This window comes from Chiloscyllium plagiosum, unplaced genomic scaffold, assembly GCF_037043375.1.
Source record: "Chiloscyllium plagiosum isolate Xiang-an unplaced genomic scaffold, Cpla_swu_hap1 HiC_scaffold_13, whole genome shotgun sequence".
Taxonomy (NCBI): Eukaryota; Metazoa; Chordata; class Chondrichthyes; order Orectolobiformes; family Hemiscylliidae; genus Chiloscyllium; species Chiloscyllium plagiosum.
The window spans coordinates 80,507,095-80,532,876 of NW_028270151.1; the positions used below are offsets into that span (position 1 = coordinate 80,507,095).

General features: G+C 43.7%; 1 protein-coding gene across 3 annotated transcripts in view; it reads right to left on the reverse strand.

The window, feature by feature from the left end:
* Positions 1 to 25,782, reverse strand: part of il20rb (interleukin 20 receptor subunit beta) — a 79,110-nt gene that overhangs the window by 47,748 nt on the left and 5,580 nt on the right. Inside the window, exon 1 of one of the 3 annotated variants that reach the window (XM_043701798.2) lies at positions 1,156 to 1,373. The exons of 1 other annotated variant lie outside the window; for it this stretch is intronic. In XM_043701798.2, the coding sequence (XP_043557733.2) occupies positions 1,156 to 1,222 (67 nt within the window). In that variant the 5' untranslated portion in view covers positions 1,223 to 1,373. Of the gene's footprint in view, positions 1 to 821; positions 1,061 to 1,155; positions 1,374 to 25,782 lie in introns of those variants that run through there. One more of the 3 variants, XM_087993847.1, reaches the window with a different exon arrangement.

A 25,782-nucleotide genomic window follows, 5' to 3' on the forward strand; every position in this document is an offset into this window, starting at 1 on the left:
GAATATGGCTGTTTTACTTATTTTCAAATGCATCTGCACCTACATCTCTGCGGTGATGTGTGACCATCAAAGTGCGCTGGCATAACACTATGGGGATCATGGACACAACATTCCCCTTGTCTTGCCCCCAGATTGTAAAACCAAGAGTGAGCAACAACAGGAATTTCTACCTTACCTTTAACATTGTAAAACATCCCAAAATGATTCACAGTTCAGCTATGACAGAAGATTGGACAATGACATAAGACCTTGGCTAAAGAGGTAGGGGGTTGAAGAAATCATAAAGAAGGGGAGGGAGGGGAGAGAGAGAGCCAAAAACTTTAGAAAGAAAATTCCAGACCTAAGTGCGTAGGCAGCCAAAGGCACTAGTAATTATAAAATCAGGAATGTGCAAAAGTTGTCATTTTCAGGTGAGGTGTTAAACCCAAAGTTGGCCTGCCCTTTCCACTTACATGGACATGATCCCATGACCTCATTTTTCCCTGGTCGCTGGGCCAGTATCCAGCTCTTAATCAGCACCGTAAAACCAGATCATGTGGTCGTTATCACATAACTGTGTGCTAATCCTTGCCGTGTGGAAATTGGCTGCTATATTTCCTACACCGCAGCAGCGAACACTTTGAAAAAAAAGTACTTAATTGGCTTTAAAACGCTTTGGGCCTTTGTGAAATCATGAAAGGCGCTGTATCAAAACTTTTTTTTAAAAAAATCATATTTGGTCAATTCTTCTGGAAAATTGGCTGAGGCAGCTCTGGTGATTCTGTGCACAGGGTGCAATCCCCTTTAAGCTCCACGGAATTAATGATATACCCTCAAAATACCTTTCTTGTGTTACAGAGGAAGGAAGCGTCCTTTGCAAGATGGTTCATTTACACCTTCAGTTGCAAGAATGCTACTCTGTTTAACTTCAGGCAGCGCATAAAGAATTTCACGAAATTGAAGAAACGACATCTTGAGGAGGCAAGCTTTCAAAAAACTTCCAGTTTGCGGGTGGCTATTTACGCGTCTCCTCGGTCACCTGCTTCACAGAAGAGAGATTTCAGTTGCCTCCCACTAATTCCTGAATTCTCTGAAAAGCCCGGGAGTGCAGTGACCCTGAGCGCTGTCGATCAGCATCCAGGGTGTAATTCAATCCCTCGCACCCCATGCACTTACCTCTCCCTGGTGTTGACACGAGAAAGGCTGATGTGAACATGACATTTAGAAACTGCCTTAAAACCATTCTGAAATAAGTTCTTCCCTTTTGCCACGCATTTTCTTCTTTGATCTCTGTCGCTGTTCGCGGTCTTTCTCTCAGTTTGGGAAACCTGCCACCCCGTGCTGTATACCGGTTGTCCCAGTCTCGGGGACTTCTGTTTATCAAGCCTTGTCTTGTTTCATGTTGCAGAACACGCAGGCTTGACTGCGGGGGGGGGGGGGGGGAATGCAACTGGGAGGACGTTATGCAAATATCTTGAGGGAAGGCGAGCGAAAGTGTTTCTCCATAAATTGCTTTAATACTTGGTAACTGCTGCAAGTCACCCTTTGTTGCTGCTCGTTAGAAGTAAATAAAAACTTGCATTTATATAGCGTTGCTTACAATCTCAGAGTGCTTTACAGGCAATTAAGTACCTTTTGAAGTTATCATCCCAGTTGCAAGATAGAACATAGAACTGGACAGCACAGGAACCGGCCCCTCAGCCCACCATGTTGTGCCAAACATGATGCCAAATGAAACCTAATCCATATCACACCAATTGCAGAAAGTGAATAATCTTTCCAGCACTGCTCGGGGGTCTAAGGAACAGGCGTGTTTTCTCCAGGACAAATATGCTTACCTGTTTAATTGCTTTTCTCCCCTCACAACCACCCAACGATGGTCTCATTCCCTCAAATACCACCTTGCCCCTCCAATCTGCTTGTGTCCTCCTGACATATCCCCCGCCAACTCTAACAAGACCTCTCAATCACCACTAAATTCCTTGTACTCTGAGTTCTCACTGCCTCCCTTGTGCCACGGGTTTTCCTGCCTGGCAAGTAGGCAACTGCCATTCAGTGGGGGTACTTAAAATAGGAAAAACAGCAGAAAAGGCTCAAAAGCCATCCTGCAGTTAAAACAATAGCAATTCAGGAAACTTATAATTCCAATTTCTTCTCCCTAACTCCAAATGCCCTTATTCTGATCATACAACCTTGTAAACCTATGAGCGGTGCTGTAAAGACTTAGATTAGATTACTTACAGTGTGGAAACAGGCCCTTCGGCCCAACAAGTCCACACCGACCCGCCGAAGCGCAACCCACCCATACCCAGACATTTACTCCTTACCTAACACTACGGGCAATTTAGCATGGCCAATTCACCTGACCTGCACATCTTTGGACTGTGGGAGGAAACCGGAGCACCCGGAGGAAACCCACGCAGACACGGGGAGAATGTGCAAACTCCACACAGTCAGTCGCCTGAGTCGGGAATTGAACCCGGGTCTCTGGCGCTGTGAGGCAGCAGTGCTAACCACTGTGCCACCGTGAATTCTGGAACTGTTCCTCTGTTTACAAGTTAGGCTTCCTCAGTCCTTATCAAGCAAAAGATAAGACTCTGGGACTGCAAAAATAAGTAGAAAGTGATACAAATCATCTGATTGTCCAGACCTGGAATATGCACGTGTGCACAGGATCCTTACATTATGAATGCTACAAATAAAACTGAAGTGATCCAAGTAGTAAGTAAATAGAAAGGCAAATGGAATTTTGTCTTTTGTCACTAGGGGGTTGGGGTTTAAAAATATAGAAGTCTTGTTACACCTGTACAGTTGGTGAGGCCACCTGCAGTACTATGCGCAGTTTTGGTCCCCATATCGAAGAAAAAAATACAATGGGATTGGAGGCAGTTCAAAAGAGATTCACTAGCCTGACTTCTCGGATGAAAGAGTTGACTTATCAAGGATAGTTAAATAGATTAGGCCTTTATTCATTATGGTTTAGAAGAATGAGAGGTGGGGTTATTGAATCTGAGGGGGCTTGACAGGGTAGAAGTTGAAAAGGTGTTTTCATTGTTGGGAGAGACATGAACTAGGAGACACAGTTACTGAATAAGGGGACATGTATTTAAAACTGAAGTGTGAGGAATGTCTGCTCTCAGAGGGTTATGAACATTTATATTTCTCCAACCGGGCTGTTGCGGAGGCTAGATCACCAACTATTTAAAGAGGAGGTGGATGGATTTATGAAATAGCGGGGAGTTGAGGGCCGTGAGGAGCTGGCATTAAAGAGGTGTTGATGTCTGGGGCAGATCAACCATGATTTTGTTGAATGGTGGGGTGTGTTTGAGGGACCAGATGGCCTATTCTTATGCTCTTAAAGACATACCAGGTGATTTTGAACAGGTCAGTGTTACATTCTTATGCAAAGATTTGGAATGGGAATCTCTCCAGTAAAGGAGGGTGGAAGCTAGACTAATTGTATTGTCTAAAATATGGAATGAACTGGGGAGAAATAACAGAAACAAAAACCCGGTGCCCTCTTGCAATGACAATACATGGTATAGCCATCCACACAAACTATAAAGTCCTTCTGTTTCCAAGACAATCTTTTGTCCCAGAATAATCTCACAATGGAACATGCGACCATAAGAAATAGCCAGAATCCTATCACTTAAAAACCTCTGGACCCAGGCAAAATGTTTCTTGATTGACAGCTCTGGCTCACTGATTGATCTGTCCGTTGACAAGGTTTAGTTTTAAAAGCTAAAAGCGATGTTTGGCACAACATCATGGGCCGAAGGGCCTGTTCTGTGCTGTATTGTTCTATGTTCTAAAGAGCTCTCAAAAGTTTCCAGTTTTTGCTGTTTATTCTTTAAAGAGTCATGATGATTGCCATTTTACTGGCTTATAGTGAAAGGCATTTTATAAGACAATGAAATTTATAAAGGAAACACTTAAACCTTTTTAACACATCCGATTGTCTCTATAGGGTTCATTAGTTATAAGCAGCAAGTGAATGGGTATGCAGTGCCATAGCTTGGCCCAGCAGAGTGGTCGGAGGAGCATGGCTTGGCATAGAAGGTATGACGGGTGGGTGGAAGGATTAGGTGGTGTGGATAGGGCATGGGAAGTATTTGCAGGTCAGAGTGTGTGCAGGCTAGAAGGATCTACTCATGAAAAACAGGTGATGTAGAAATTTTATTTTTAAGGCAGAGATAGAGGGATTTTTGATTACTGGGGAGAATGAAAGACTTTTGGGGAAATTCAGGAATGTAAAACTGAAGTTGAGTTCTGACAAAGGGTCACTCAACCTGAAACTATGGCTTCTCTTCACAGATGCTGCCAGACCTGCCGAGCTTTTCCAGCCACTTCTGTTATTGTTGCAGGAAGATTTACAAGGATGTTGCCAGGGTTGGAGGGTTTGAGCTGTAGGGAGAGGCTGAACAGGCTGGGGCTATTTTTCATGGGGCTTCAGAGGCTATGGGGTGACCTTATGGCGTTTTATAAAATCATGAGGGACATGGATAGGGTAAATAGACAAGGTCTTTTCCCTGGGGTGTGGGAGTTCACAACTGGAAGGCATAGGTTTAGGGTGAGAGGGAAATCTTTTAAAGGGGACCTGAGGGACAACTTTTTCACGCAGAGGGTGGTACGTGAATGAGCTGCCAGAGGAAGTGGTGGAGACTGGTACAATCACAACATTTAAAAGGCATCTGGATGTTTGTATGAATAGGAAAGATTTAGAGGGATATGAGCCAAATGCTGACAAATGGGACTAGATTAGGTTAGGATATTTGGTCAGCATGGACAAGTTGGACCGCAGGTTTTGTTTCTGCGCTGTACATCTTTTTGACTCTACGAATGTAAAGTTAAACGTTAAAATAAGATCAGCCATGATCTTATTGAATAGTGGAGCAGGTTTGAAGAGCTAAGCAGCCTCCCTGTTGTTCCTTGATTGTACGTTTGTATCTTACTGTTCTTATTATAACTGGGACAATGTACCTCGGCACTGAGATGGGTCCCTTGAACAGCCCACCTGTACATCTGGCAACACCTGCCACCACTTTTAAATCGTTTCCAGGGCCATTGGGCCCAACAGTGGGTAGCACCCTTACCCAAAACTTAACATCGTGCCTCTGAAATCACTTTTCTCTTATCGCAGGCCCTGCTGAGCCAGGAACTTTCCCAACTCCCACTAACTACCCATCTGAAAGTTGGAAATCCAGCTGATAATTTCTGAAGTAGAGTTAGCATGCACCAGCTTCCAACTTCAAAGCAAGCGTGTTAATAAGTAAGCTAATGATAGCAAACTAATCACTGCCCTCAACACATCCCTAGTCTCTTTTGAAATCTGTCAAACTGAACGTGACCCTAGTTCCGCTGGACGTAGTCTCACTGCTGCTTCAAAGGTGTGTGCAGTTACACATGATATAATGATTGGCGCCTGTAATCTGGACTGACGTTCCTGAGCAGTACGGAGGGAATGCCACCCTGTTAAGGACTACCCTTCAATAAAACTAAACTAAGGCTTCAGCTGCACCATCCAGAGCTTCATATGGGGACCTAAGATCCTGTGACACTTAAGAACAGCAGGGTGTTGCCTCATTCAACATTTCTACATGAACTATTAAGCACCAATGATTACAGAGGTTTTGCTGGTACAAAATAATGACTGCGGCACTTAATTGGAGCACAGTCCTCAAATACTTTTAGAGTTTCAACAACAATAACAAGGGAAGCTGGGATTGTTCTCCTTAAAGCAGATAAAATCAAGAAAGTAAAAGACAACATCTTTAAGGGGATATTGATTTCACTGGCAGAAGTTTCCGGAAGCAATGTTCACAGTAGTAAGTTAATTGGCAGAAAATGCAGGATGTAGATGAAAATAATTATTTTCTTATATCATGACATGAAATGCATTGCATGGCAGGGTGATGAAAGTAAATTCAATTTTAACGTGTAAATGTGACTGAATATACACGTGAAAAAGAAAATAGTTCGAACCTGGGGAAAACAATCAGAAGAGATGGATTGATTAGATAGCTCTTTCAAAGGGTAAACCTGGGCATGATCAGTCAAATGGCATCCTACCGTAATGTATGATTCACTGATTCTCTGAGCGATATGAACTGATAAGCAGGGGGAAGGAGCTGGTGAACATGGGGTGGCTAGGGAAGGTATATCTGAAGGAGGAGCATGGGTAGATTACAAAATGGTCTAGCAAATAGTGCGGTAAAGGGAAGGGGAGACTGTGCAAGAGGTCAGATCGTAAAAAGCCCTCAGCGCTGTGAGAGGAAACCATACAATTGCAAAAGGTCAGAGACATAGGCCATTAAACACAAAGTTGAGAATTTTAAGTGTGAAGGTGCTGGGGGACTGGGAACCAGTGTAGGTCGGCAACGATTGGAGCTGAACGTGGTGACCAACATGAACTCCAGAGTTTTGTTTTAGCTGAGTGACAGTACATAAAGGATGGAATACTCACCAAGGGAACAAGGGAGTACTTGAGTCCAACAGTGACAAAGACGTGGGAGATAGTTGGGCTGAGGCAGGGACAAAGAGAATATGAGACCAAACAACCAAACAAAGGTTCTGGTCAGTCTTACTCAATTTTGAGAATTTGCCAGTTAAGTATTGTAGAGTAATATGAGCCTGTAGATTACAACCCACGAAGATCCCTATCCCAATAACAGAAATAGCTGGGGAAACTCAGCATGATGAGAATAGGATGGGAGGAGGGGGGACGAGTGAACGATAAATGGAGATGGATGGAGCCCAGAGAGAGAGAAAAACAGTTGGGCAGACAAAGGGTGGCATGGTGGCTCAGTGGTTAGCACTGCTGTCACACAGCACCAGGGTCCCAGGTTCAATTCCAGCCTCGGGTGACTGTCTGTGTGGAGTTTGCATGTTCTCCCTGTGTCTGTGTGGGTTTCCTCCCACAGTCCAAAGATGGCTTTTTTTAATCCAAAGATTTGCAGGTCAAGTGAATTGGCCATGCGAAATTGCCCGTAGTGTTAGGTGCATTAGTCAGAGGGAATGGGTCTGGGTGGGTTACTCTTCGGAGGGCCTGTCCACACTGTAGGGAATCTAATCTAATCAAGAAATAAGTAAGAGTCAGCCTGGGAGAATCAAGAGCTGCTAATGGGGACCATTAATGGCTCACAATGGGTTGTTTGTGGTAGCAGCCCACATGATGAATACCACCCACCACATGAAAAGCAGATACTCATGTGACTCAGTCAATGTTGTCTATCTCATGTGCTGTAGGCAAGGATACTCCGAGGTGTGGTATATTGGTGAGACCATGCAGAAGCTATGACAATGGATGAATAGACACTGTACAACAATCCTGAAGAAGGGCTAATGCCCGAAACGTCGATTCTCCTGTTCCCTAGATGCTGCCTGACCTGCTGCGCTTCTCCAGCAACACATTTCCATCACTGTACAACAATCGTCAGACAGGAATGTTCCCTCCCAGTGGGGGGGATACTTCAGCAGTCAAAGACATCAGCCTCCGATCTTCAAGTAAGCGTCCTCCCAAGGCAGCCTTCGAGATACACAACAACGCAGAATTACTGAGCAGAAACTGATAGCCAAGCCTCACACCCATAAAGTCAGCCTCAACTGTGATCTTGAGTTCCTGTCGCACTATATTCAACCCCACCACACTGTTCTGTATCTGTAAAATCTTCCTTTCTGTTCTGTTTTGTTTTGACCATCGCCTTAACAACTTGTTATGATTTCTCTACCTTAATTGGTTTGTACAGTTTTGGATTACTTATTACTTTGGTTCGACCCTCGACATGTGACTCTAAACCTATTATGTTATTTCAGTCGTTTGGAATTTGTCTCCAGCACCACCTTATTTTCATTTTTTTGGTATTATCACTCTGCCTCATTTAGTTGGATTATGGGTCATCCTTTTGCTTGTTATTCAGCTGTTGACACTTTACTCACACCCGCTGACACCTTTGATCGCCTGCAGAGACCTATTATTCGGCCTGTTGACACTCCACTCTCACCACTTGTATGATCTTTTGATCTCTCTGCCCATGATCTCTTTGCCTATGAATTTGTGTCTGTGTGCATCTCTTTCACTTCACCTGAGAAAGGGGCTACGCTCCAAAAGCTTGTGATTTCAAATAAACCTGTTGGATTTTAACCTGGTGTCATGTGACTTCTGAGCTTGTCCACCGCAGCCCGGCACCATGTGATGACAAGGTCTGTTGTGGGCTAAGAATATGGGAGAAGGTGCTCAGGTCCTAAAATTATTGAACACGATATTGAGTCCAAAAGGCTATAGAGTTCCAAAGTGAGGACGCTTCTTCCAGCTTGCACTGAACTTTTCTGGAACACTGCAGCAAGCCTGAGACAGAGTTGTTGGCCAAGGAACATGGCGGTGTGTTGAAGTGGCAGGGAATAGGAAGCTCAGGGTCATTTTTGAGGACAGAGCGTAGGTGTTCTGCAAAGTGGTCACCCAGTCTGTGTCTTCTTCTCTCCAGTACAGAAAGGATCACGTTGTGAGCAGCAAATACGGTAGACTGGAATGTGTGATTGGGCCCTTACATAGTGAGCAGGGAGGAAGTAAACGTACAGGTTTTTCACCTTCTGTGATTGCATGGGAAGGTGCCACGGGACAGTGGAAGATGCTGGGAGTAGAGGAGGCGTATCCCAGACAGAATGATCCCTGCAGTAGGCTGACAAAGGAGGGGAGGGGAATATATGTCTGGTGGTGGCATCCTGCTGGGGATGACTGAAGTGGTGGCTAATGATCCTCTGGATGTGGATATTGGTGGGACAAGGGGTGGGGGGGTGGTGCTATTACAGGTGTTATTGGAGGGAAGAGAAGGTGTGAGGTCTGAAGTGTGGGTCAGACATGACTGAGGGCCTTTCAACCACGGTGGTGGGGAATCCTTGTTTGAGGTAGACAGTGGACATTTTGGAGGCCCCCTTTTAGAAGCTGGCATGTCAGAACAGATGCAAAAGAGACGAAGAAACTGGGAGAATGGAATAGAGTCTTTATAGGAAGCAGAGTGTGAGGATATATATTCAAGGTAACTGCGGGAGTCAGTGGGTTTGTCGTAGATATTGGTGTCATTGCAGAACACCCTCATTCTTTCTACAAAATGACTCTGAGCTTCTTGTTGCCTGCTACTTCAACACAATACTGCGTTCCCATGCCAACATTTCTATCTTGGACTTTGGTTAAGTGTCATTTGTGTCAAGGGTTTTATAGCTTCTTTTCATTGCAGAGCCTAATGAATATTCACACCATATCTTTCCTCATTAACTACCTGCTTTGCCCCTTATCAGATCCCATTCCCAGAACAACTTGCCTCTGACCGGACATTCACTGAAAGACTAGCATCTGCTTCACCTTTAAAAGGCCTCTGTGTACCCACACAATCATTGGTAATCCAACGTTGCCCCTCACTGGCACAGCAGCTTCAAGACATGCGGCTCATGGCACGTAGCCAACATGGCTGGCACCCCCTCACATATACAAGTTCCACACTCTCTCTGTTCAACCAATTACATGTCCTCAACTACACCCTGTCTAAACTCTCCAAGTCAGCACTACCCTGTCCGCACTGCACTTGGTAGATCCACAGCTTTTCGTTGTCCAGTAGGGGAATATCACATCCAGAGTCAAAGGTTGTGGTGCTGGAAAATCACAGAAGGTCATGCAGCATCCAAGAAGCAGGAGAGTCGACGTTTCGAGCATAAGCTCTTCATCAGGAATGACATTTGAAACGTTGACTCTCCTGCTGCTCGGATGCTGCCTGACTGGCTGTGATTTTCAGCACCATACCTTCTTGACTCTGATTTCCAGCATCTGCAGTCCTCACTTTCTCTAAACATCACATCCAGGCAAACAATCAAACAATTTATTTATTTGTAGCTAACAAAAGCAAAACAAAATGAATAGAGGTTGCAAATGATGCCCCGGTGTTGGCGTGATGACCAATGACTATTAAACATTTCATGTTGATCTCCTGCACCCAACGCCTACTGGAAGCGAGGGTCAATGAGTTTCTGTCTGGCATGTGGAACGCAATGCAGCTGATCTGTCACGCACAAGGGGACCTTCACTCTCCACAATGTCCTTGTCATCTCCTTCCCAGAAGACTGCTCCTTTCCCCCACTTCCTCAGCATCTTTCACATCATCGTAATGACTGCTCCAATTTTGCAGAGCACAGTCCATCAGGATAACGGGGCACTCTCTAACCAGACTTTCATGGAGGCCCCACTCACCCCTAACCCCAGACTAGTCCATGCAATCTTTTGGAACCACACTGTGTCCTCCACCTTGGACCTGGTCACTTGGGGTGAAGGTGTCACTCTGATCAGTGCAGAGATGAGGAGGAACTCTTTTCTCTCAGACGGTAGTGAATCTGTGGAATTCTTTACCACAGAAGGCTATTGAATATTTTCAAGATTAAATAGACAGATCTTTAATCAATAAGGGAATCGAGTGTTATAGCGTAAAGGCAGGAAAGTAAAGTTGAGCCTTATCAAATCAGCCATGATCTCACTGTATGGCAGAGCAGACTCAATGGGCAGAACGGTCTACTTGGGCTCCTACATTTTATAATTTTATAGACTGCACTTGCAAAGTACTTCATTGGCTGTGGAGGGCTGACGGCCGTAAAAGATGCTACATAAATGTAGTCATGATATGGAGATGCCAGTGTTGGACTGGGGTGTACAAAGTTAAAAATCACAAACACCAGGGTTATATTCCAACAGCTTTAACTGGAAGCACTAACTTTCGGAGAGCCGCTCCTTCATCAAGTGCTCCTTCACCACCTGATGAAGGAGCGTCGCTCCGAAAGCTAGTGCTTCCAATTAAACCTGTTGTAATATAACCTGGTGGGCTGTGATTTTTAACAAACTACATAATCATAAGTTGCTCCTTTTTTCAAAATTTCAACTGTTTTAATGTAAACCTCACAGCCTGAGCACTAAGGGTTCTTTCCCTGATTTACTTTTGCACTTCCAACACTTTCTGTTTTTATTGTGAATTTATCGGGGTTCGTTTTGCCTTGGTCTATCAAATGCGGCCATGACAATGGAATGATCGCTGTGGTTGAAGAGTTAGTTTGAGAGCAGAGGTTAAGCAGGTTGGATCTATACTCAATGGAATTTATGTGAGCGTATCATATTTAGCCACAAAGTTCTGATGGGTCTTGGCAGCGTAGGTTCAGAGAGGATGCCACACCTCATGTGGGAATCTAGAACTATGTATCACAGTTGCATAGTAAGATTAGATTACTTACAGTGTGGAAACAGGCCCTTCGGCCCAACAAGTCCACACCGACCCGCCGAAGCGCACCCACCCATACCCATTCCCATTCCCATTCCCCTTCCCCTACATTTAACACTACGGGCAATTTAGTGTGGCCAATTCACCTAACCTGCTCATTTTTGGACTGTGGGAGGAAACTGGAGCACCCGGAGGAAACCCACGCAGACACGGGGAGATTGTGCAAACTCCATACAGACAGTCGCCTGAGGCGGGAATTGAACCCGGGTCTCTGGCGCTGTGAGGCAGCAGTGCTAACCACTCTGCCACCGTGCCGCCCACGGTAAGAGACAAGGATGAAGAGAAATTTATTTTCTTAGGGAACCATTAGTTGTTGGAACCTTCTTCCCCAGTAGGCAGTGAAGGCTGGGTCAGCGAATATATCCAAGTCTGAATCAAACAGATCTTTGAGCTACTGTACAAGTGAGTAAAGAGAGGACAGACCCGAAAGTGGAGCTAAGGCCACAATCAGATCCACTAAGATCTGTTGGCAGAAACGACTTGAGGGAATTCCTGTTCCAACTTCTTCTGATCATAGGTCATCATTAGATGCAAAGTAACTCAGCAGAGTCTGGTAGCCAATATTGTAAATGCTCTATAAATAAGTAATATAAAACAAAGAGCTGTGAATTCTGGAGATTACAGACAAAAACAGAAACTGCTGGAAAAACCCAGCAGCGTTGGGGGCGTTGGGGAATGCCGAGTTAACATTTCAAGTCTGTGGCTCCTCAGAAGGGTCACTGGACTCGAACTGCTAGCTCTGCTTTCTCTCCACAGATGCTGCCAGACCTGCTGAGTCTCTCCAGTGATTTCTGTTTCTGCTAAGAAACAGGGTGAAAGTGAGGAGTGCAGATGTTGGAGATCAGAGTCGAAGAGTGTGGTGCTGGAAAAGCACAGCCGGTCAGGCAGCAACCGAGGAGCAGGAGAGTTGACGTTTCGAGCATAAGCACTTCATCAGGAAAGAAACAGCAATACTTCGAAACTAACATACTGGTCACACTTGGAGCACTGATCTGACTCACACAGAACAAGTTCAGGCAATTCTGTGCCATTGGCAGGTTTTTCTGGTTTTTCCTACTAGAATGTTGTTTGGCTGAACCATACACCACTGAAGATCATCAATCAGCCTTCAGCTGGCCTCACCTTGGTGGGAATCTAGCACGTAGATTGCTGGAGGCATTCATACACAGCCTTCCAATAATTTCTAGTCTTCACACATGTCCAAACTGCACTTATTCCCCAATCTCCATTTCCTTTATAATTATAACCAAAATCTTTAAAGTAAATGGAGAAAGATACATCTTTTAAAAATTTATTTCTATTATTTTTTCACAAGCAGGAGATTAAAACCATAATTCTCGTAGATTCGAGGATAATCCTGGATGGGTTCATTTAAGCTTAGTGACTAAATGCCAGGCAGCCACTGTGATCCATTTATTAATCTGATAAATTTTCATGGCGATTGTCACTCTCGTATCTTCTTGTGTCTGACACAAAACTACAGCTCACACTGACACAGAACAATAAACTAGCAGTAGCCCAGCACAGAGGCCATCTTTAGGGCCTCTACATTTGATAAGATCTTGACTGCCTGGTGCTTTGTAAAGAGCTTGGAAACTGCTCACATTAGGCCTAATGTGCATATACTATAGAAAATAGCCTTGTCTAAACTCCCTGACGCATGAAGAGGGTGTGAATGAGCACAAGCAAGGGGGGCAGATGTTTCTATTGTTCTCTTTCAGAGCTCCTCAGCAAACTAGCTTGACAGGTCAGGCAAGAGTGTGTCACTGTGTGGTTTGATATTAAAAAACATTCCTTTCCTTCGATTCAGCATGCAGTCCAGAGCTGCAATTAAGCCTCACTCCTGTATACATGCAAACCTACATTCATTACACATATTACATACACAAACACACATATATATACATAATACAATACTCATTTTGCTTTTGTGCACCTTCTTTGCAGCTGTAACTTTGTGCTCCTCGCTCTGTTCAATCACCCCATGATCTTTGTATGGTGTGATCTGCCTGTACAGCACACAAACATTTCCCTGTACCTAGTTACATGTGACAATAGTAAATCAAATCGACACCCCCATCTACATCAACAGAGTGGGTCGAGAACATCAAGTTCCTGGGAGTGACGATAATCAACAACCTGTCCTGGACTTCCCATGGAGATGTGACGGTCAAGAAGGCACAACAACACCTCTTCTTCCTCAGGCCACTCAGGAAATTCAGCATGTCCATTCAGACCCTCCCCAACTTTTACAGATGCACTATTGAAAGCATACTGTCCAGGTGCATTGCAGCCTGGTACAGCAACTGCTCTGCCCAGGATCGTAAGAAACTACAGAAAGTGGTGTGCACAGCCCAGACCATCACAGAAGCCAACCTCCCATCAATGGACTCCGTTTACACTTCTCGCTGCTGCAGACATGCTGCCAACATCATCAAAGACGTCTCCCACTCCAGTGATACTGTTTTCCAGTCAGACCCCAATTAGGCTGCTGAATTGACTCTAACTTCAAATCTAATGTTGATCTTGCTAATGCTGATCTTGCTATGCACATCTCCTGTGCAGCCATAACCTTGTAAGCCTCGCTCTGTCTAAGCACCATATGATCTATATGTCCCCGTTTGCTGTGATCTGCCTGTACTGTTCACAAAACAAAGTTTTTCACTGTACTTCAGTACATGTGACTATGATAATTCAAACCAAATCAAATCAAAGAATATGCTGGAAAAACCGAGCGGGTCTGACAGCATCTGTGCAGAGAAGAAAACGAGTTAAAGCCTTGCATCTGGTGTGATTCATTTTCAGAACTTTGCTTTTACCGTACAAATGTATTTTTGGGCATGTACGCTGCTGCCACTATTTCGAGCTAAAAAGGAGTTGCTTGATTAATAGTTGCACATAAAGACCACGCTGCTTTAAGTGACTAGGATGGATATGACACACAGAATATTTTGTATGTAAATATGTTTCCAGATTTTGGATTTTATCAGGAGTTTCGATCACAACTTCCGTAAAATTATATTAGCTAGCATGAGCTGAAAATGTGTTGCTGGAAAAGCGCAGCAGGTCAGGCAGCATCCAAGGAGCAGGAGAATCAACGTTTCAGGCATGAGCCCTTCTTCCTGATTTTCCTGAGGAAGTGGTGGATGAGGATACAGTTACAACATTTAAAAGACACTTAGATATGTACATGAATAGGAAAGGTTTGGAGGGATATAGGCCAGGCCCAAGCAGGTGAGACCAGTTTAGTTTGGGATTATGTTCAACATGGACTGGTTGGACCGAAGGTTGGACTTTCAATGCATTATCTGGGCCAACATGGCACCTATTAGAGTCATAGAGATGTACAGCATGGAAACAGACCCTTCAGTCCAACCTGTCCAAGCCAACCAGATATCCCAACCCAATCTAATCCCACCTGCCAGCACCCGGCCAATATCCCTTCAAACCCTTCCTATTCATATATCCATCCAAATGCCTTCAAAATGTTGCAATTGTACTAGACTCTATCATTTCCTCTGGCAGCTCATTCCATACATGTACCACCTTCTGTGTGAAAAAGTTGCCCCTTAGGTCTCTTATAAATCTTTACCCTCTCACCCTAAACCTACGCCCCTCTAGTTCTGGACTCCCACACCCCAGGGAAAATACTTTGTCTATTTACCATATCCATGCCCCTCATGATTTTATAAACCTCTATACGGTCACCCCTCAGCCTCCGACGCTCCAGGGAAAACAGCCCCAGCCAGTTCAGCTTCTCCCAGTAGCTTAAATCCTCCAGCCCTGGAAACATCCTTGTAAATCTTTTCTGAACCCTTTCAAGTTTTACAACATCTTTCCGATAGGAACGAGACCAGAATTGCACACAACATTCCAACAGTGGCCTAACCAATATCCTGTACAGCAGCAACATGACCTCCCAACTCCTGTACTCAATACTCTGACCAATAAAGGAAAGCATACCAAACGCCTTCTTCACTATCCCATCTACCTGTGACTCCACTTTCAAGGAGCTATGAACCTGCACTCCAAGGTCTCTTTGTTCAGCAACATTCCAAGGACCTTACCATTAAGTGTATAAGTCCTGCTAAGATTTGCTTTCCCTAAATGCAGCACCTCACATCTGATCAAGATCCCATTGTAATCTGAGGTAACCTTCTTCGCTGTCCACTACACCTCCAATTTTGGTGTCATCTGCAAACTTACTAACTATAACTCTTATGCTCACTTCCAAGTCATTTATGTAAATGATGAAAGGCAGTGGACCCAGCACCGATCTTTGTGGCACTCCACTGGTCACAGGCCTCCAGTCTGAAAAACAACCCTCCTCCACCACTCTCTGTCTTCTATTTTTAAGCCAGTTCTGTATCCAAATGGCTAGTTCCCCCTGTATTCCATGAGATCTAACTTTGCTAATCAGTCTCCCATGGGGAACCTTGTCGAACGCCATGCTGAAATCCATATAAATTAGATCTACCGCTCTGCCCTCATCAATCCTCTTTGTTACTTCTTCAAAAAACTCAATCAAGTTTGTGAGACATGATTTCCCACACAAAAAGCCATGTTGAATATTCCTAATCAGTCATTGCCTTTCCAAATGCATGTACATTCTGTCCTTTAGGATTCCGTCCATCAACTTGCCCACCACTGACGTCAGGCTCACCAGTCTATAGTTCCCTGGCTTATCTTTACCAGGAGAAAGTGAGGACTGCAGATGCTGGAGATCAGAGCTGAAAATGTGTTGCTGGAAAAGCACAGCAGGTCAGGCAGCTTCCAAGGAACAGGAGAATCGACGTTTCGGGCACAAGCCTTTCTTCAGGAATGAGGAAAGTGTGTCCAGCAGGCTAAGATAAAAGGTAGGGAGGAGGGACTTGGGGGAGGGGCGTTCGAAATGCAATAGGTGGAAGGAGGTCAAGGTGAGGGTGATAGGCCGGAGTGGGGTGGGGGCGGAGAGGTCAGGAAGACGATTGCAGGTTAGGAAGGTGGTGCTACCACCCTTCTTAAATAGTGGCACCACGTTAGCCAACCTCCAGTCTTCTGGCACCTCACTTGTGACTATCGATGATACAAATATCTCAGCAAGAGGCCCAGCAATCACTTCTCTAGCTTCCCACAGAGTTCTAGGGTACACCTGATCAGATCCTGGGGATTTATCCACCTTTATGCGTTTCAAGACATCCAGCACTTCCTCCTCCGTAATATGGACATTTTTCAAGATGTCCCCATCTATTTGATGTTAAAGTTCACTTCAGAATGTAACTTTAAGAAAGTTCTGGAATTGACATATGAAAGAACTGAAACCAACATGCCTATTCTAAAAGATGAGAGACTTAACAAACAATCCAGTTCTTTTCAATATATAATTTCAGTTACATCACACTGTAAACTTTTGCTATAAATTTTGTGTCCTATGATCTTATACTCCACAACCCCCACTTGGTGAAGGAGCAGCGCTCCGAAAGCTAGCATTTCCAAATACAGTAAACCTGTTGGACTATAACCTGGTGTTGTGTGATTTTTAACTTGGTCCACCCCAGTCCAACACCGGCATCTCCACATCATGACTCAAGGTTGGAATACAGACAGACTCTAACCTCATACCTTTGAAGCATTGTCTGTGCTGAGATGCCACCTTTTTTTAATAAAACCTTAAGTTATGTTGGGAATGTGACTTGAAAGTAGTTCTGGGATTTACATGTTAATCAATTGAAATCTGCAACCCATTCTTAGTGATTAAAGAGTTAACAACAGTCTAGATGGTTCAATACATCGCATCAGTTGTATGACACTTTGATCTTTTACTATAAATTCTGTGTTCCATGATCCTGCCCCATTGGCTACCTGACGAAGGAACAGGGCTGTGAAAGCTTGTACTACAAATAAACCTGATGGACTCTAACCTGGTGTGTGATTTTTAACTTCGCCCACCCCAGCCCAACACCAGCACCTCCACATCATTTCTAATATTAAGCAAAGTTTAAAAGAAACAATATGCAAACAGTAAATGTGCACAGGGAATCCATAAATATTTTGTTCAGCTGCCAAAATTTCAGATCAGAGTCTTTTGCAACTGAAGAAAATAAGTTATTTCCCTGGTTGAATGCGAACAAGATCATTTATAACAGTAAGAAATGAAAGCATTGTATTGTAGAACATTGTCTAATAAATGCAATACCTGTTCCAATAGACTCTGCTCTTCAGTCTCATTCTGTCTGTCGCGACAGAATGAGCCAATGCTGAACTAGACTGTTCAAGACCTTGCCAACCTCATTACCCCTGAGCTGTGCTCCCAACACCATGCTTGCTGTATTACCAACTTCAAGACTCAATGATTCCAAAGCTCTGCAAGCTGGCTTCCCATCTTGAACTGTCCATAAACTTTGCTTCAAAACTTGAAGAACATGAGAAATAGAGGTAGGAATAGACTATTCAGTCTTCTGAGCCTGCTTTGCTATTCAAAGAATACACATTTTGATAAATCCATACTGACTCCACCTAATTGTACCGTTATTTTCTAAGTGTTCTATTATCATGTTCTTTACTTTAGATCCTAACCTTTTCCCAATGATTGATGTTGAGTTAACAGGTGTATAGTTTTCTTTTTCTTCCTTCCATTCTTTCTTAAATTGTGGGGTTTCATTTGCAACTTTTTAAACTTCAGGGATCATTCCAGAGTCTATACAATTTCAATACTCCGGGATGTAGATCATCAGGTCTAAGGGATTTATTTACTTTCAGTTCTATTAATTTCTCAAGAACTACTTTTTTTTTTAGTAACAGCAATATCTTGTACTTCCTCATTAACACTAGACCCTCAATTATCCATTATTTCTGGAAGGCTTTTAGTACTTTCCTCTGTGAAGTTCAGGGACTAAGAATTTGCTTAGTTTTTTCTGCCATTTTCTTATTTCCCTTGCAAATTCTCATGGCTGGTTGTATGGGCCCACATTTGTTTTTGCTAATCTTCACCTTTTCACTTACCATAAGATGCTTTTATAGTTATGTTTCTCGCCATGATTCTCATATTCAATTGCCCACTTTGATTGAACATCATCACCTTCTATCATATTGTGATGACTTTTTTCCCCCAATTGCTCCTCTACAACAAGGTTGTTCAGTTATCACGCGCAATGCGAATTTACCTGTAATGTGATTGACGAATTGATGATTAGATTAGATTCCCTACAGTGTGGAAACAGTCCCTTCGACCCAACAAGTCCACACCGACCCTCCGAAGAGTAACCCACCCAGATCCATTTGCCTCTGACTAATGCACCTAACACTATGGGCAATTTAGCATGGCCAATTCACCTGACCTGCACATCTTTGGACTGTGGGAGGAAAATCAGAGCACCCGGAGGAAACCCACGCAGACACGGGGAGAATGTACAAACTCCACACAGACGGTCGCCCGAGGCTGGAATTGAACCTGGGACCCTGATGCTGTGAGGCAGCAGGGCTAACCACTGAATTGGGGACACTGTTTCCACAGTGCAGACTGTACATTGCCAACACTTTCAGTGATGTTTCTAAAGTGCAAATTTTCTATATCACAGGGTTGCACAAGAATGCAATCATCGCATTATAGAAGAACTGAGTGTATATCTTTGATCTAAAATAGCCTAGTCTCTATTTACCTGTAGTTCCTAAATGTACTGCTCTAGAAAATCTTCTTGCATTTTGCTTTCAGAAAGAAAATGTCCTTAACCTCCCTGTAAACATTGATGTGTGTGATCCGCAAGGCCATTGAGCTCTCTGATTAAGCTTGACACAGTAAACAATGATGAGGCAAGGCGAAGTTAAGCCAATGTAATGTGAGACATTTACAAAGGAACTTGCGTTTCAAAAACAGCCATTAGGATGATTCTAATCACCCTTTCACCAAATCAGGAAGCTGGAGTCAATCTGTCTTCCACAACTGTTTATTTATATTTCAGAGATCAATACCAACTTTAAGCTGGAGACAGTGGCTCTCTCCCATTTCCTAACCAACTATCATTGCCAGGGAGAAGAGTCATAGAGTCATACAGCACAGAAACAGACCCTTTGGCCCAACTCATTCATGCTGATCAAGTTTCTCAAACTAAACTAGTCCCATTTGCCTGCTTTTGGCCCATATCCCTCCAAAGGTGGCCTCACCAATGTCCTGTACAACAACAACATGACATTCCAACTCCGTTACTCAATGGCTGGAGCAATGAAGGCTTGTGTGCCAAATGCCTTCTTTACCACTCGCTCTGCCTGTGACCCAACTTTCAATGAACTATGTACCTGAACCTCTAGATCTCTCTGTGTTCTACAAGACTCCCTGGGGACCAGTCTTTCTTTTTAAACAAGCCACCACCAAACTACCCGTTTGACGAATTGCGCAAATAACAAAATACAAGTATTGTTGGTGCAACAATAACAAAATAGGAGGGAAGGGAACTAAATTTAAATGGAGTTTGAGGAGGGAGTAAGGCATTGCAGCCCCCACCTTGCCTACCTCTCTCTAAACGCAGCAGGTCAGGCAGCATCCAAGGAACAGGAGAATCGACGTTTCGGGCATAAGCCATTCTTCAGGAATTTCCTGAAGAAGGGCTTATGCCCGAAATGTCGATTCTCCTGTTCCTTGGATGCTGTCTGACCTGCTGCGCTTTTCCAGCAACACATTTTCAGCTCTGATCTCCAGCATCTGCATTCCTCACTTTCTACCTCTCTCTAAAGGCCTCAAGGGTATTAGTAAACTTCCTTTCTAAAATCACCTGGACAGGAACCTAGAGTAACCAGCCTTTAAAAAATGATCCATTGAAGTGCTTCTCTCTCACACCTTTCCATAGGATTTCAGGTGGATGCTGGAATGTAATACTAAGCAGCAACACAGGAAGAAGAGTAGATCATTCAAGCTCTCAAACCTGCTCCATCAGTCATTTAGCTTGTGGCTGATTTATAACTGCTGCATCCACACTGTCACATCTCTATTAACTCACACACCTTGGTTAGATTATGGTTCAACCTTCTAAACTCAAAGAAATATAAGCTAAATTTATGTAACCTTCTTGCATAATTTAACCCTTCAGTCCCTGCTTTGGTTTTAATAAATCTCCACTGTATCTACACGCCAAAGTCAATGTACCTTTCCAGAAGTTTGTTGCCCAGAACTGAACAAATTGCACTAGATTGGATTGATCGAGGATCAGCACAACTGAAGCATAACACTTTTGAAATCTGATCATCTGGTGCTATTGGGTTTTTAATGACTTTCTGTACCTGTAAATAATGTTTTGGATTATTTGTAGGGATATATCTCCTCCCCATTATTTTCTAGTCACTCAGTAGAAAACATTTCAATTTGCCTTTCTCAGATCCAGTATGGATAATTTCACCCTTGCCTCACTGAATGTCATCTGCCGCAGTTCAGCCACTTATATAAGGTCCAACACATTACCATTCACTGTAAAAAAAGTGTTCTTTCTTACAAGCTGCCTTGTATCTCTTCCCCAAAACCTTAAATATGTTTCCCCCCTGTTCCATCAGTTATAAGATCTCATTTCCTTTGTCCAGTTCATCTACACCTGTCATGAACTTGTACTGCTCTGTCAAATCTTTCCATTGCTCCAAGGAGGGCAATGTCAGTTCCTTCATGCTAACCCTGTCACTTTAGAATGAAAGCAACAGCAGAAATAAGAGAAAGATTAAACTTGTACAACATTTTTCATGAGTCACAGGTAGATAGGGTGGTGAAGAAGGCTTTTGGCATGCTTGCTTTCATCAGTCAGAGCATTGAGCGTAGGAGTTGGGACATCTTGTTGCAGTTGTATAAAACATTGGTAAGATCACATTTGCAGCTCTGGTTGCCCTACTATGGAAAGGATATTATTAAACTGCAAAGAGTTCAGAAAGGATTTACTAAAATGCTATCTGGAAGGATTGAGTTATAAGGAGAGGCTGGGACTTTTTTCCCTGGAGCGTAGGAGATTTGAGGGGTGACCTTATGGAAGTCAATAGAATCATTGGAGGCATAGATAAGGTAGATAGCCAATAGCTTTTCCCCGTGGTAGGGGAGTCTAAAAACTAGATGGCGTCGGTTTAAGGTGAGAGGGGAGAGCGTCCAGATGGGTAACCTTTTCACGCAAAGGTTGATGAATGTCTGGAATGGGGTGCTGGAGGCAATGGTATAGGCGAGTACAATTTGGTCATTGAAGAAACATTTGGACAGGTACATCAATGGGATTGATATAGAGGGCTATGGACCAAACACAGACAATGGGACTAGATTAATTGTGAAAACTGGACAAGTTGGGCCGAAGAGCCTGTTTCCATGCTGTAAACCTGTATGATTCTATGACTCTTTGATCTCAGGACATCCCAAAGCATTTATAGGCAATGAAATACTTCAGAAGTGTAGTCACTATTGTAGGAAAGGAAGACAGCTGCCAAATTTCACAGGACAACGTGATAATGAGCAAATAATCGGTTTTAGTAATGCTGATTGAAGAATAAATATTGACCAGGAGCAATTGGTCTTCATTGAAGAGTGGATGGGGATATTGTATATCCACCTGAGTGGACAAACAGGGTCTTGGTTCAATTTGTTACCAAGAAATCATAGAATTCCTCCAGTGTGGAAACAGGCCATTCAGCCCAACAAGTCCACACCAACCCTCCAAAGAGTATCCCACTGAGATCTGTTCCCAGCCATATTACTCTATATTTCCCCTGACTAATGCACCTAACCTACACATGCCTGAACACTATGGGCAATTTAGCATGGCCAATTCACCTAATCTGCACATCTTTGGACTGTGGGAGGAAACCAGAGCACCCAGAAGATATGCACGCGGGGAGAATGTGTAAACACCACACAGACAGTCGCCTGAGGCTGAAATTGAACCCGGGTCCATGTCGCTGTGAGGAGCAGTGCTAACCACTGAGCCACTGGAATGGCAGCTCAGGCGGTAGATTACATGATGATGTCTTTTGATGGGACTTGAGACCATAGTCTCTGACTCAGTGCTGACAGTTACAGTCAGCTATGGCTGAACCACAATGGGACTGTACAGTCATTCCTCAGTGTTCCTGGGGGTTGTTTCCTGAGAATGATGAAGTTCGCAAATCTGTAACTCATTCAAATGTAGGTCAAAAATAGGTTAAAATGGCTGATATGAGAGCTTTATGTACACGTGTTGAATTTTGTTGCACTTATGTTTTTAGATTAGATTACTTTACAGTGTGGAAACAGGCCCTTCGGCCCAACAAGTCCACTCCGACCTGCTGAAGCGCAAACCACCCATACCCCTACATTTACCCCTTACCTAACACTACAGGCAATTTAGCATGGCCAATTCACCTGACCTGCACATCTTTGGACTGTGGGAGGAAACCGGAGCACCCACAGGAAACCCACGCAGACACGGGGAGAATGTGCAAACTCCACACAGTCAGTCGCCTGAGGCGGGAATTGAACCCGGGTCTCTGGCGCTGTGAGGCAGCAGTGCTAACCACTGTGCCACCGTGCCGCCCATCACCACCGTGCTGCCTGTTTTGGTGCAGATAGGCAAATTTGTGATTCATGATTTTGCAGATACAGAGGATTTGCTGTAAAATCATAAATAGTATGGGTAGTATGGTGGCTCAGTGGTTAGCACTGCTCCCTCACAGTGCCAGGGACCCAGGTTTAATTCCACCCTCTGGCAACTGGCTGTGTGCAGTTTGCACGTTTGCCCTATATCAGCATGGGTTTCCTCTGGGTGATCCGGTTTCTTCCCACAGTCCAAAGATGTGTAGGTTAGGTGGATTAGCCATGGGAAATGCAGGGTTACAGGGATCGGGTAGGGGGTTTGGTCTGGGTGGGATGCTGTGTGAAGGATTGGTGTGGACTCAATGAGCTGAATAGCCTGCTTTCACACTGTAGGGATTCTATGAAGATCATGGAGTTTGAGATAACATAGAAAGACTGGTAAATGAAGAAGGCACTTGGCTGATGTAGCTTAATGCTGATATACTTCACATGACACACTTTAGACGAAATGACACAGGGGACAGTTTTGTCGAAATGGAACTATATCAAGGGGACGCAAATGCGTATTTACAAAACTGAATTGACAATGCAATTACGAAATGTATGACGTACTTGGCTTTATAAATAAGGGGAGAAAGTGAGGGCTGCAGATGCTGGAGATCAGAGCTGAAAATATGTTGCTGGAAAAGCGCAGCAGGTCAGGCAGCATCCAGGGAACAGGAGAATCAACGTTTCGGGCATGAGAAGGGCTTATGCCCGAAACGTCGATTCTCCTGTTCCTTGGATGCTGCCTGACCTGCTGCGCTTTTCCAGCAACACATTTATAAATAAGGGCACAATATAAACTTGTTAAACTTTTACAAATCCCTGATATGGTCTCAGTCTGGAAGATGATGTTAACTTCTGTACATCATAATGTAGGAGGGTTGCTAGCAGCTTAGAAAATGTACAGAAGAGGTTGTTAGGAATGACAAGACTTGAACGATGTGGAGAAGATGGGATTGTTCCCCTTTAGCAAAGAATATTAAGTGAAACCTAACAGAAATATTCAAGATTATGAGATGGTTTAATAGAGCAAATATGGACAGAATGTTTCCTCTGCTATGCGGAGCAGTAACCAGAGGTTATCGGTTTAAAATAATTGGGAAAAGATTTACAGGGGAAATAGCTGGAAACATTTTTGCAGTGAGGGCTATTGTATTCTGGAATGAGCTAAGGTGGTCAAAGCAGAAATCTATTGGAATCTTTAGTTATCTCCTTGAGGAGAACTAAATTGTGGAGTAATTTTTGATTTGATTTGTTGTTGTACCTCGATAAGGTGAAAAGTTTTGTTTAACGTTGCATTCACGTTGTGCAACTAGGAAGATAAAAATTAGGTGAACGTTTACAGAAGACAGAAAAAGCAGATCAGACCATACAAAATGCATAAGGGTAATAGAAGAGAGCAAATGTTAATGCTGCAGAGAAGGTGCATGAAGTGCGAGATCAACATTAAATTAAAATTTGAGAGGATGTTCGGAAGTCTGATATCAGCGGGGAGGGAGCTGCTCTTGAATCTGTTGGTACGTGCAATTAAGCTTTTGTATTTTCTGCCTGATGGAAGAGGTTGCAAGAGATTATAAGCAGGGTGGGAAAGGTCTTTGGTTATGGTGGCTGCCTTCCTGAGGCAGTGGAAAGTATAGGTGGAGTCAATGGATGGAAAGTTAGCTTGCATGATCGACTGGGTTGTGTTGACATCTCTCTGTAGTTTCTTATGGTCCTGGGCAGGGCAGTTGCCATACCAAGCCACGATGCATCCAGATAGAATGCTTTCTATGATGCATCTATAAAAATTGGCAAGAGTCTCTATGGACATGCTGAAGTTCCTTCGCCTCCTGAGGAAGTAGAGGCATGATTGTGCTTTCTTGACCGTTGCCTAAATGTGGCGGATCAAGACTGAATTAGTCAGCAAAACTGAATTAGTCAGTTCTTTCAAAGGGCTAGAATTGGCATGATGTACTGAGTCAAGAGTGTGATGCTGGAAAAGCAAAGCAAGTCAGGCAGCATCAGAGAAGCAGGAGAGTCAACGTTTCGGGCAAAAGCCCTTCATCAGGACCTCCCTTTGTGTGGTAAGGCTCTATGAAAGGGAATCTGACTTATCCCTGAAGTAGAAGGACAAAACATGGAGCAGCCAGTTTTACAACCTTTTCTTCCTGGACAAAGAGCCTGGATGTCCTGTACCATTAATGGAAGCAAAGTCAAGTTGGGAGACGTTCAGACATACTAATCTAAACATAAACTAAATTATTTTTTATCCACCTCTTTTATCAAGTTGCGACACACCTCTGTGGTCATTACATCCTGAGGTGAGACTTGAGCCCAAAACATCTGGGCCCCGCATTCTGATATACATCCTTGCATTGTTGTTGACTGAATCAACAAACTAATTAATTGTAAAGTGTTCATCCACATGACTACTAGTTCATAGTAGTCATGTGGATGAACACTTTACAATTAATTAGTTTGTTGATTCAATGAATGAATTAAAAAGGGGGCAATTCTCCGCTCTCAGTGAGGAGTGGCACATACAACAAGTAAGTCTGGAGTTTACGGATTACAATACAAAGCTGGTAAGCATCAGTGCAGCTTCAGTGATAAAACCAGAAACATCCTCAATATTATCCAGATCCATCTGCAGCATTCTAAATGAGAGGCATGCAGCAACATCCCACCCCCAACCCCCAATGCCTCAGGAAAAGAAAGCATTTAACAGGCAGGAGGAGTAACAAATTAATGTTGGCTGAAACCAGCTTGAAACGTTTACATCGAGGAAGCAGCTGTTCAAGGAAGGACCCACAGAACAACCCAGTTTCCCAGTAAAGAGCCCAGCCCACTTGCAGTGTGTAGTCTGTAAATAACAACTAGACTGCGTGGGATGGATCAGCCGGACCGTGCAAGCCAAGTCATGTTTTACTAACATTGCATTCACATTGTGCAACCAGGAAAATAAAAATT